The sequence below is a fragment of the Schistocerca piceifrons genome, chromosome 7, assembly GCF_021461385.2.
Source record: "Schistocerca piceifrons isolate TAMUIC-IGC-003096 chromosome 7, iqSchPice1.1, whole genome shotgun sequence".
Lineage (NCBI taxonomy): Eukaryota > Metazoa > Arthropoda > Insecta > Orthoptera > Acrididae > Schistocerca > Schistocerca piceifrons.
This window is the reverse complement of record NC_060144.1, coordinates 145,910,645-145,923,976: the sequence shown is the minus strand read 5'-3', so window position 1 is coordinate 145,923,976 and position 13,332 is coordinate 145,910,645. Positions and strand designations below refer to the sequence as shown.

The 13,332-nt window shown below is 42.7% G+C and overlaps 1 protein-coding gene across 1 annotated transcript in view; it reads left to right on the top strand.

The window, feature by feature from the left end:
* The window catches only part of LOC124805519 (lachesin-like), a 682,250-nt gene that overhangs the window by 538,520 nt on the left and 130,398 nt on the right, over window positions 1-13,332 (top strand). The window contains exon 4 of the mRNA XM_047266083.1: window positions 11,960-12,114. Coding sequence (XP_047122039.1) covers window positions 11,960-12,114 — 155 coding nt within the window. The remainder of the gene's footprint in view (window positions 1-11,959; window positions 12,115-13,332) is intronic.

Below are 13,332 nucleotides of genomic sequence, written 5' to 3'. Positions count from 1 at the left end.
GTCTTAGCGGTCATCGAGCGGATGCTTAAGCAAATCTGCAAATATGCCATTGGACTGAAGCTTTAAATTTATGCTGACATCTCTGGAACGATCATGTTTTTAGATAGAGTGCATCAGAGTATTTCACAGAATGGCAAACGAAGTGAAAAACAGGTCTCCCGTATATATCACTGTATCAGCTGTCAGTGAATGGCGTAAATGATGGCTCTGTATTTGTCTTTAAAAATGTGCAGCTGATTGTGGTGCCAGATATATATATCGATATATTGCAGATAGTTAAAGAAATATCTGCTTTCAAGCTCCAGATGAAAGAGCTGCTGAGGAGCATGGACACCGCTTCCCATTATGATGCCGGTCGAAGCGGCCATGCGGTTAAAGGCGCTGCAGTCTGGAACCGCAAGACCGCTACGGTCGCAGGTTCGAATCCTGCCTCGGGCAGGGATGTTTGTGATGTCCTTTGGTTAGTTAGGTTTAACTAGTTCTAAGTTCTAGGGGACTAATGACCTCAGCAGTTGAGTCCCATAGTGCTCAGAGCCATTTGAACCCGTTATGATACTGTGAACATTTTTCACAGTATGCGTTAATAGATACCTACCGAAAAATCGAAATAGCTTGTAGAACATTTATGGCAGTGCCAGTGACCGCAACATCTTGTAAAGGCAGTCACATTTCACATACGTTCACGTAGAACTAAAAACTGAAATGTAGGGTTGAATAAGAGTGAAAACAGGATATCAAATTGAGCCCTCTTGTCTACAGAATACGACACAGTTGCTAAACTTAATATCAGTGACATAACCAATGAGTTTGCTTTTCTGAAAACAAATAAATCCGAAAGAAAAAATAATAAATATGCAATTTAGAAAGATAATTCTCAGCTGTCAGTTAGAGCTCTTTTCATGTATTTGTAATTAGTAATTTACGCACAGTTAATGAATCAATGCTATCCATTGTAGACAGACTTCTCATCTACGTCTACACCTACACAGATACTCCGCAAGCTACCGTACGATGCGTGGCGAAGGGTAAGCTGTATAGCTGCTTGTAATTTCCTTTCCTGTTCCACTCGCAGACAGAGCGAGGGATAAACGACTGTCTGTGTGCCTGCATATGAGTCCTAATTTCTCATACTTTATCTTCGTGGTCCTTATGCGCAATGTATGTTGACGGCAGTAGAATTTTCACAGTAGTGTTTTTCGAAAAGAACGTGATTCCCTCCCAGGATTTCCGTTTGAGTTCCCGAAGCATCTCAGTAGCACTTAGGTGTTGTTCGAACCTACCAATAATAAATATATCAGCCCGTCTCCGAATTGCTTCGATGTCTTCCTTCAATCCGACCTGGTATAGATTCCGAACACTCGAGCAGTAATCAAGAATAGGTCGCACCAGGGTCATATATGCGGTCTCCTTATAGCTGAAGCACTCTTTCCTAAAACTCTCCCAGTTAACCGAAGTCGGCCATTCACCTTCGCTACCACATTTTTCACATGTTTCTTCCACATATAGCTATGCAATGTTATGCCCACATATTTAAACGATTTGACTGTGTCAAGCGGGACACTAGTAATACTGTATCCGAACATTGCAAGTTTGATCCTACTCATCCGCATTAACTCTCATTTTTCCAAATTTAGGACTAGCTGCCATCATCACACCAAATAGAAATTTTGTCTAAATCGTCTTGTATCTTCCTTCAGTCACTCATTTTCAACATCTTACCGTAGACCACGCCATCACCAGCAATTAACCGCAGATTGCTGCCTACACTGTCAGCCAAATGATTTACGTGTATAGAGAACAACACCTGTACTGTCATACTTTCCTGGCACACTCCTGACGATACTCTTGCATCTAATGAACACTCGCCGTAGAGGACAACATACTGGGTTCTATTGTTTAAGCAGTCTTCGAGCCACTCACATATCTTGTCTACCCTCATTATTCGTAACTGAGAAGGCCTTCTTCAAGTTTGCCCTGTGATCTGTTGAAATCTCTGGTAGGTATATTGGGTTATTTTAAAGATGACCTTGGTTTACGAAAACCAGGAATTTATAATATACCTCGCCGATATGGCATGTAGTGCACATTTGTCCAAACAACTAGGACAGTGGACATCACATACGAAGAACGTGAGAGGCATATCCGACTGACAAGGAACCCAGTGAACCGATTGAGGGCGAGATAACAAACGGAGAATGACGTTTACGTCATCCGACGCCCCACATAATTGTCGGCTATGCAATCACAATATTGGCTGCTAACGGGAACGGGGTGTGGGACTGGAGGTATCCAATGGTGAGCCAGCATGGGGCGTAGTTGAACTGCTTGTTCGACGAGTAACTCACAACAGTGATCCAGTGCTAGTAGTGTTGGTACAAAGCAGACCAGTGGCAACGATAAACAAGCAAACATTGCATAATATCTACAATAACAGTTGCCAAAGTTGACATTTCATCAGAAAGGAATCCAAGGAATTTCACAGAATGCGAAAGAAGTGGCAGATGAAATATTAACGTTTCTGAAAGTTGAATGTTTGGTGTCATAACGCTCGATTGGGGGGACAGTGTACATGAGGAGTACATTGATAACGATACGTCCTTCACAACTGAAAGCGATACTGAAAGAGGTATCGAGCCCTTTAGTTCATCAACCATGGTGGATAGGAAGCCACAAATCCCGTCATCAATGAAACGTAGTAAAGGCAATCGTTGTCCATGGAGCTAGTCCTAAACATAATTACGTACATGGAAGGTCACCCGCAGCATAGTAAAAAAAATATGAATATATTTCGAATAATTCCGTAGTAATATAGCTATGTAGTGCATCAGAAAAACTACGAATATTCAAGGGAGGACACGGGGCACTTGTTACAAACACTGATTTTTGCGCGTTTAAAGGATGCTCGATCGACCTATGTACAGTGATTTCAAAGGAAGCAGTCGATCGTTGTATAACTTAAAACAGTGCTACAGAATTCAAAGACGTAAGGTAACGAAATTTCAAACAAAGCTTCACTTGACTATGCACAGCAAACTGTAGGATCCTCCCGAAAATTTGTAGATAACGTAAACAAACTGATCCAAACGGTCAAAGGAAATTGTACTCAACTCCGACCAATTTTAAATTGAAGAGGAAATGCATGTGAAAGGAACCTGGAAATTAGAGGTACTAAGACACTTGTATAAAGATCAACTAACATCAAAGCCTCAATGCATTCGTATACAAGTATGTCGACTGTTAATCTGGATGGTAAACTGGCTGGAAAGTTATTTATTGTGCTGCCAAAAATTGGAGGTGCTCTGCCCCGTGCGATTCTTTCTCGTGTGCGCGATCTTGCAGGGGACATTTACGTCACAGCAAGCAACATGGGAAAAAGGATGTAAGACAACTACACCCATGGTATGAGCATTGCTTTTGCCAAATAGTTGGTCAAAATAATTTGTTTTTGCTTCATTTCTGGTCCGCGTATAAAAATCATACTCATTTAGAGCAAACTACCCCTCCTGAAAAGTGTGGTCATTGCAATTCATGCCACTTAGCACCATTGGGCAAATTCTGCATATGGATGTTTATTTTTTCCGTGCCTATGAAACATATTATCGCTCTAACAGCAGTTTCGCCTGAAAGTATAGCCAGTTTCACGATACGCATCACGAGATACTGTTTCGCATCAGGTTGCACACCAACACGTTCCATTAATTCTCATTACCCCGTTACAACAGTGTGGTTCTGTATGCATCCTTTAAGAGTGGATACCTAGAAGAATGTCCTGCACTGTTTGTAACTCGATCTTGATAGTGCCAACCTTTGCGATCACTGTGGTACGCCACTTTTCATTCGGTGTTCATGGTGCGAGTTAATGGTTTGTTTTGAACATTTCTTGAATGTCGACGATGTCCATTTTGTGAAATGTCATACATATATCCCATAATGAAATGAAATGAGCGTATGGCGTTGATGGCCGGAGGCACCATCTGGGGAAGTTCGGCCGCCAAGCGCAAGTCTTATTGCAGTAGACGCCACATTAGGCTACTTGCGTCCCGGTGCTGAGGATGATAAGGACAACACAACGCCCAGTCCACCAGTGGAGAAAATCTCCAACCCGGCCGGGAATCGAACCCGGGTCCGCTACATGGGAGGCAAGCACGTTACCACCCAGCTAAGCGGGCGAAATATATCCCGTAGCACCTCCCGGACACTCAATTTCTATCGCCCTCGTGATACATATGGTGGAGTCATTAGGATCTAATGTTTTTCCTGTGATAACTATTAATAAAACACCTTCCAATGAGACTGACTAAAGATTGAACTTGTGATCTCGCATTCAAGGGATTCGTTGTGAGAGAGACAACGAAATTTACTGTTGTCGAGCACTGTCTAAAACTTAAGCGTGCAGTGATGTATGGAGAGAAGATGGTTTTGGCGCAGACTCCCGTATACTGGGAGAGAGAGGCAATAGAGATATGGGTGGTAGAAAATCTCATTAATAGTGACAGTGGGTGGCGACTCGGCGAAGTCTCGGATCCTGCACTAGAGTTGCAGAAGTACAGCGGCTGCAGCAGCAGAACTCAACAAAAAGAGGAATTGAGAATGCGGACAGCGGGAACGAATCCTAGACAGAGCACCAGGTGCACCGGACGGAAAACGGGACATCAGCTCGCTACCATGCGCAGCGGACCCAAGCGGCACGTCTCGGAACGATTCTAGACGCAGACGAAGCGCCTAGAACTGATCGTGGGGAGGTAGTAGGTATAAGTATTGGGCCCATTCCACTGGACTAGCAGTTCGGGTTTTACCTGATGAAGACAACGAATCACGCTGTCGAAATAATTTGTATGGGTGGCAGAACACCCGACACCTCGAGATGCCAAGACATATTCCTTATTACACACATCCTAAAATCAATAGGCAGTAAGGGCCATAGACGATACGCTGATTTGGTTTTACTTTTAATTTTATTAGAAAGTTTACACAAGTTGTAATTTATTTACTAGATTAAGGGGGTACCAATATAGTTCTTTTAACTAATATTTTTCAGTAGTTTTTTATAAAATTTTTAATGTTTAATAAAACCTACCTACAGGACCGTAAAGTTTTCTAAATCTGTGTAGAAAAAAAATGCAGGAAGTTATTTTACTGAAGGTGGAGTGTGCAGTTTTGTCAGTCCTGCTCAGGGGCGTAGGATGACAAAGAAGCAAACACACGCGAAAGAACATTAGCAGACGATTCACCAGTGTTCACTACCGTTCGCTTCTACCTGTGAAGACGTCTTCACATCGCAGGTAACACTAGAGAACGAGCATAGCACGTCAACCCATCAAGCTCTGCGTTATTAATTTTTTGTTTTAATAATACCCAACAGGTTTAACTCGATTATGTCACAAGTTATGTCCACAATACAAAAACTTTGATACTCGAAACTCGGATAGGATTATTTCAATTGGCGCGTGCATTGTCCTTGACGAGGCGAGCAAAGTGAACTAGGAAGTGAAGACGTTCCACACTTCACAGACGACGCCTTTCACTGGCTGCTCATTACAACTGAAGATGAAATTCAAAAGCAGAACACTAATTGCTGACGATCAACGTAACAAGAAGAAAGTTCGGCATTTACACAATGATTATTAACAACTGGAAATATTTACTGACTGTATGCCATTTAAATAGCTACTTTAGCGGTAGCATGGGCGAAATACATCAAGGATTTTATTAACGTACATATGAAGAAAATAATGCCAATAAAGCGTGATTAATGAGATGTGAAATACACATGTTAGGTATCACACAGACTACATGATAAAATAAACTATATTGTTTGTTAGAGTGTAAAGTTATCACGTAACAAAACTTTATAATTACAGTGATAAATCAACGTGTAATTATTGTTACCATAAATGTAAGCAACGAGAATGATTAGGTCTTTCGCAAATTATTTATTTTAGTCAGAATGAGGGACACTCATTTGTACTCGTTTGTTTTCAAGGAAATTTATTGCTACTCTTTTTTAAGAAAAAGAGGTACGAACCTTGTGCTTATTAATTCGTCCCACGTGATGGAATCAATGCAATTTTATCGTCTTTCTCGCGTACCCACTTGGATCTTCGAGTGATCGACATTTCTCTACCAACCATATTTATTTTTCTTCGGCGTTTTCGCTGTGGATGTTTGGACCCCTGGACCCCACAAGCACCTATGAGATTTACTTTCTTCCATCATCAACATTATAGTCTTTTCACATGAGTCCACTACTCACACGCCTCAACAGCAACCAAGTAGCTTTCGTACGCAATACGACAGCTGTCTGTGCTGCTAACACCGAAACGGAGAGGACACGGACTTCCTTTGATGGTTCGTTAAAACACGGAGCACAATCGGAACATGAGGGACCACCAGTGCTTTCGAACCGAACATGACCGGATGCCGTTTGCTAGCGCTCGCCAACCGTTTCCTCTAGAAGAGAATTCTTGTTGGCCCATGCTCGTTAGTTTGTCGCGTTCCGGTCTAAGCCATACTACATAAACACTCAAGTATATTCACGACCAACCGAAAAACGCTCCCATCGGAGCACAAAAACTGCAAATATGTTCCTGTTTATTTAAAAGTCTCTGACTGAAATGTGGGGTACCAGTTGCCTTATTTTACCTTCTTCAGCACATTTAAAAGTTTTCCTAAATATTTTGGAACACCAACATATAGCCCTTTTCCTTAACATGAAGCTCATCTCAAACTCCCACAAGCTCCCCTAACTGTAACTCACACACACCCACTGGTTTATCACCGTAAGTTCTTAATACGCACATGCTCTCAATATTACCATTTCTCACTCACTCCTCAGTCGACCCAACTTATTATATATTTGCGTCTCTTTCTCAGTTTCTGCTGCGTCATGGACACAGTCTGCTTCGTTCTCTCCTAATGCTAAAGTCTCCCCTCTCTGTCACAGTCTCCCTCTTGCTCTCTCTAACTGCTGCTATCTCAGTGCTTCCTTTCTACTGCTGCCGTCTATCTCACGGTTACTGTCTCTCTCTTCCTTAGTGTCAGTGCCATATATTCTATCACTGGCTGTTACCCACTTTCTATTTCCTTTATTCCTCCTCCCTCCTCCCTCCCCCCCCCCCCACCCGTTGGCACTGACTCCTTCACTGTTTTCCTAGCACTGTTATGCCACTGTCAACTGTGTTGTAGAGCCACTGTGACCCTCTCCTTCTCCGACAATGCCGCTGTTTTCTTCGCTCTCACTATAAAACAACCACTCTCTGCTATCTTCCAGTATACAAGGTGTCCCATTTATCTTGACCACCTTAATTAACTGTTTGTCCAGATGCAAATTACAAAATGTTTCAAGCAAATGTTCTTTAGGCGTCAGGGGGACATCAATCAGCGTGATTGTCTTCGTTGCAGGTTTTTGAGAAAGATATGAACAGCGATATGATTTTTTTAAATGGTACCCTGTATTCTTTATTCGGTAGTTCATTTCCTCTCCTAAAGACGTACTCAAAAATGTATCACAATGTACCATTCACTGAAACACAACATTATTAATTACATAACACAACAGTGACTTTGAGCCCGGGATCGAAAACTCGTCCATTTGCTAGAGTTGTCAGAAAACAAATGAAAACCATGTAAAACCATAACAAAAAATTGACTTTGACTCTCCTGTACCATTGTCCAGAAGCAGAACATTCAAAGATGCTCAAAGTGATGACCCTGGACACAGATACACTGGTGCACTCGTTGAATAAAAGAATTATTTACTGCTTCCAGTGTTGCCTGCTGAAGATAATTACAAGTAAGCACGATACGTCCCTACATGTCCTTCGGAGTTGTAGCATTTTCGCCTACCTTCAACAACAACGACAGCAACAATACTAAAAGAAACGTTATGTCGATGCAGTTTGTAGAAAGGATAACCTTTACTGTATGCCTACTCTACACAACAGTATTTAAAAGGACTAAATTTCTGTACTAAATGTACCTGTACATTAGAAAACAGTATTGCAATTACTGTTCTACTAACTTACATTCTCCATAGAAGAGTAGCATTTCTACCTTTTCTTCGTTGGTGTACATTCAACTGACAATGGTTGACGGTGTTACGTAGGAGGCGGAACTATGGGCCTCACGGAAAAAGGGGTGACCCGGCTGAGTCACTCAATTTGACTCTTATAAGGGGAGGCCGGCAATTGTGAAATTCAGATTCGATTCATACTAAGGATAAAAAAAGCTCATGGCCAGAGGTGTAATGTGGCAAAGCACCAAGATACACTTCTCAGCCGTTGTCGAGAAAATCGACGGTTAAGAGAAACCGTTGCGGTGAAAAAGTCTCTACGATTAATAATTTTCTACAGCGTCGTGGCGCAGCTGCAAGCGCTCGCGTTCGTAATCCGAAGGTCGCCGGATCGAATCTCGCGCCATGCAACCTTTTTTTAATATTTGTTTTTTGTAATTCAAATGTATACACACACACACACACACACACACACACACACACATACACACACACACACACACACATACATATATAATTCCCGGTAATCAGTTGCAACAATTATGCATGTAATAAGTTGTTGAAAATCGTTTGTGTGGAAAAACTGGCGACTTCAAACATCATTATGTTTTCCGCAAACAAAGTTGTATTTCACAAATGTTATTAATTGTCTTCTTAATGTTTACCACGTATAGTTAACGGAAGACGTAGAAATGATATTATGAAACGAATACGTATAGTGTAAGTCAAACGTTCGAATTAGAATAGAATTTTTAATCGAGCGAAACCGTGACATCAACTCCAGAGACGATTGTATAAAAATCCAATCCGTCGTCCACCACCAATTGTCTTCTCCGATTTTTGCCGATATTATACGATACGCGTGGTATGCATCAAACCTGACGAACGATAGAACAATTTTTCAGAATGTCAATCAGGTGTGGTTCAAAATGGTTCAAATGGCTCTGAGCACTATGGGACTTAACATCTATGGTCATCAGTCCCCTAGAACTTAGAACTACTTAAACCTAACTAACCTAAGGACAGCACACAACACCCAGCCATCACGAGGCAGAGAAAATCCCTGACCCCGCCGGGAATCGAACCCGGGAACCCAGGCGTGGGAAGCGAGAACGCTACCGCACGACCACGAGATGCGGGCAATTAGGTGTGGTTCCCAACAGATAATTTAAAAAACAATTGTTCTTGAAAAAACGCATCGTTTATCAGATGTGCTCGACGTCGTGCTGTTTTCTGCTTTCCATGTTTCTATGATAACTATCACTCTGGTTGGTGCGATACTCCAGCTACTTCTTGTCACTAATTGTTAATTATATGCGAGTGTATACCGAACTTTTCAATAAATTGCATCCACTTGAATATTATTTGTGATATTGTGTTTTATTTCAAGTATTGTTTTTCCACGACAAACGACTTTCAACAACTTATTATATGCATAATTGTTGCAACTGATTGCTGGGAAATATATATATATATATATATATATATATATATATATATATATATATATATATATATGTGTGTGTGTGTGTGTGTGTGTGTGTGTGTGTGTACATCTGAATTACAAAAAACAAATAATAAAAAAAGTTGCATGACGTGAGATTCGATCCGGCGACCGTCGGATTACGAACCCGAGCGCTTACCGCTGCGCCACGACGCTGTACACAATTACACATCGTAGAGAGTATTTCACCGGAACGGTTTCTTTTAACTGTCGCTTTCCTCGACAACGGCTGAGAAGTGCATCTTGGTGCTTTGCGACATTACACCTCTGGCCATGAGCTTTTTTTATGCGCAGTATGAATCGAATCTGAATTTCACAATTGGCGGCCTCCCCTTGTTAGTCTGATCACGAGGTGTGGCCATTAATTGCACTCGTTTATCACGTAAACTGACGTGAGGATCAATGAACTATACTTGACGGAATGTATCTGGAACATCTTAGGGGATTAGAAAGTTAGTAGACAGGAATACAATTAAATACTTATCTTTAATTCAGCATCAGCGATGAACGTCTGTCTTTACTTTGTACAGTAATATTTACAAGTGCAGTTATAGTCTGAACTGCGAATACTACTTTACGATTCTGATTGCTTCACACACATGTAGATCAATTGCCAATGCATAAACTGTGTGTGGCGCCTGGCTAGGTCGTAGCTACTGACTTAGCTGAAGGCTGTGCTGACTAGCGTCTCTGCGAATATCTCAAGCTATAACAAGCGAGCCATTTCTATTTACGTCGGCTGTGGAACTGGCCAGTGCGCTAGCTTGTCTCGTAAGATCAGCCGAGTGGCGGCGCTCGGTCTGCTAGCGTCGGCAGTGGCGACTCGCGGGTCCGATGTGTACTGACGGACCGCGGCCGATTTGAAGCCTACAACCTAGCAAGTGTGGTGCCTTGCGGTGACACCACAGACGGAATGACGGGTGTGCATACTACTTATGCATACCTTTGTCCTCGGTCAACGTCAGCACGTGGATGTGTTCCATTACCCCGAGTACCTGCACTAGGCGCTGGGAGCGTCAACGTCAATGTTGTGTTATGTAATTAATAACGTTGTGTTTCAGTGAATGGTACATTGTGATACACTTTTGAATAGATCTTTAGGAGAGGAAATGAATTACCGAATAAAAAATACTGGGTACAATTGAAAAAAGTCATGCCGCTATTCACATCTTTGTAATAAACAAAGCTACAACGAAGGCAATCTTGCTGATTGATGCCTCCCTGACGACTAAGGTACATTTGCTTGAAAATTTTTGTAATTTGCATCTTTACAAACAGTTATTTAGGGTGGTCAAGATAAATGGGACACCCTGTATATTACTTTTCCCTTTCTTTATCACTGACACTGTTCTCTCGCAGCATGAAAAAGCTCGGGTATGTTAGTATACCAAAATTTTTGCGAAAATTTTAAAGATGCTGAGAAAGATAGAATGAGGCAGCTGGAACCCCTCGTTTCAGGGAGAGTCACGAACATACTCGCATTTTTTTAAATAACTCAATTCTCTGACCGGATTTTTGCAAGTCCATTAGTACCACAACGTGGGTTTTCCTGATCACAACAGAGACACTTTACACCATAATTCTCAGTGCAACGTGAATTTATAAACTGCGGTTTCGCCTCACACCGAATTTTACGTACGTATTTTATGTGTGCACTTAGAGTATATTTGAACCTCTGTATCTCAGAAACGCATTAATACACGAAGAATATTTTCAACGTTATTCGAGATCGGGATCTTAGGAATACATCTTAAAAATTACAACCATTTGCTGCGTACAGCTGCCTCAGACTCCGGGGCTGAGATTATACTGTTAATATATGAGCAATTGTTGCGATGTTTTATTATTTCACTTCGTATCGGATTTTACATGTAGAAGTAAGTTAACATTTGAACATCCTTATTTTGGAAACGGAGAAAGACATTAAGAAAATTTTCAAGGATGCTCGAGATCGGGATGTTAGGAGGATAACGTAAAAATTTTTGCCATTTGTGTGCATAGCCATCTTGGAATCATCAGCTGGGTTTTGGTCCGATGGTGACGACGAAAATATAGTAAAAAACCATTTTTGTGGAGTTTTACGAGGAACCGCCCTTGAACTAATGGTGCCTCCACAAGTCCCATCAACCCCACTGTAGAGCAGATTCAATGCAAAAAGAGGCAATCGGTTTCCTCCTCTTGCCAAAGCAGGAGAAAGTGCACAATATTCAAATTTGACCCTGTACTGTAGGGTAATGATACTAAGATACAAATAGTCCCTAGTTCAAGGGCATTCAAAACACTTGACCCCTGTCTTTTGTTACCAACAGAACCCGAGGTATGAACTCCGGAAACCCCCACTTTCATACGTAGCGTTTTGAAACATAGCAGGTACGCATGCTGTCGCATGCATACCAATAAGTGACTTCAGCACATGGTCTTCCTTACTCTTTACTACTGCGCAGGCGCGGCAGAGTCCCGCATCCTGGGCCCCACGGAGCAGGTGGTACGCGAGGGCAGCACCGTCACCTTCACCTGCGAGGCGGCCGCCCTATCCACGTCTTCTCCGGGCGCAGCGCCCCTCCACTGGCTGCACGACGGCCGTCTCATCAGTCTCCAGGTGAGGCCTCACTGTACACACCTGCTGTCACCACCACCACCAACACCATCATCAGTCATTTCACTTGAGGAATATGGATATACACTACTGGCCATTAAAATTGCTACACCACGAAGATGACGTGCTACAGACGCGAAATTTAACCGACAGGAAGAAGATGCTGTAATATGCAAATGATTAGCTTTTCAGAGCATTCACACAAGGTTGGCGCCGGTGGCGACACCTACAACGTGCTGCCATGAGGAAAGTTTCCAACCGATATCTCATACACAAATAGCAGTTGACCGGCAATGCCTGGTCAAACGTTATTGTAATGCCTCGTGTAAGGAGGAGAAATGCCTACCATCACGTTTCCGACTTCGATAAAGGTCAGATTGTAGCCTATGGCGATTGCGGTTTATCGTATCGCGACATTGCTGCTCGCGCTGGTCGAGATCCAATGACTGTTAGCAGAATATGGAATCGGTGGGTTCAGGAGGGTAATACGGAACACAGTGCTGGATCCGAACGGCCTTGTATCACTAACAGTCGAGATGACAGGCATCTTATCCGCATGGCTGTAACGGATTGTGCAGCCACGTCTGGATTCATGAGTAAACGGATGGGAACGTTTGCAAGACAACAACCATCTGCACGAACAGTTCGACGACGTTTGCAGCAGCATGGACTATCAGCACGGAGACCATGGCTGCGGTTACCATTGACGCTGCATCACAGACCGGAACGCCTGCGATGGTGCACTCAACGACGAACCTGGGTGCACGGATGGCGAAACGTCATTTTTTCGGATGAATCCAGGTTCTGTTTACAGCATCATGATGGTCTCATCCGTGTTTGGCGACATCGCGGTGAACGCACATTGGAAGCTTGTATTCATCATCGCCATACTGGCGTATCACCCGGCGTGATGGTGTGGGGTGCCATTGGTTACAAGTCTCGGTCACCTCTTGTTCGCACTGACGGCACATTGAACAGTGGACGTTACATTTCAGATATGTTATGACCCGTTGCTCTACCCTTCATTCGATCTCTTCGAAACCCTGCATTTCAGCAGGATAATGCACGACCGTGTGTTGCAGGTCATGTACTGGCCTTTCTGGATACAGGAAATGTTCGACTGCCGCCCTGGCCAGCACATTCTCCAGATCTCTCACCAATTGAAAACGTCTAGTCAATGGTGACCGAGCAACTTGCTCGTCACAATACGCCAGTCACTAC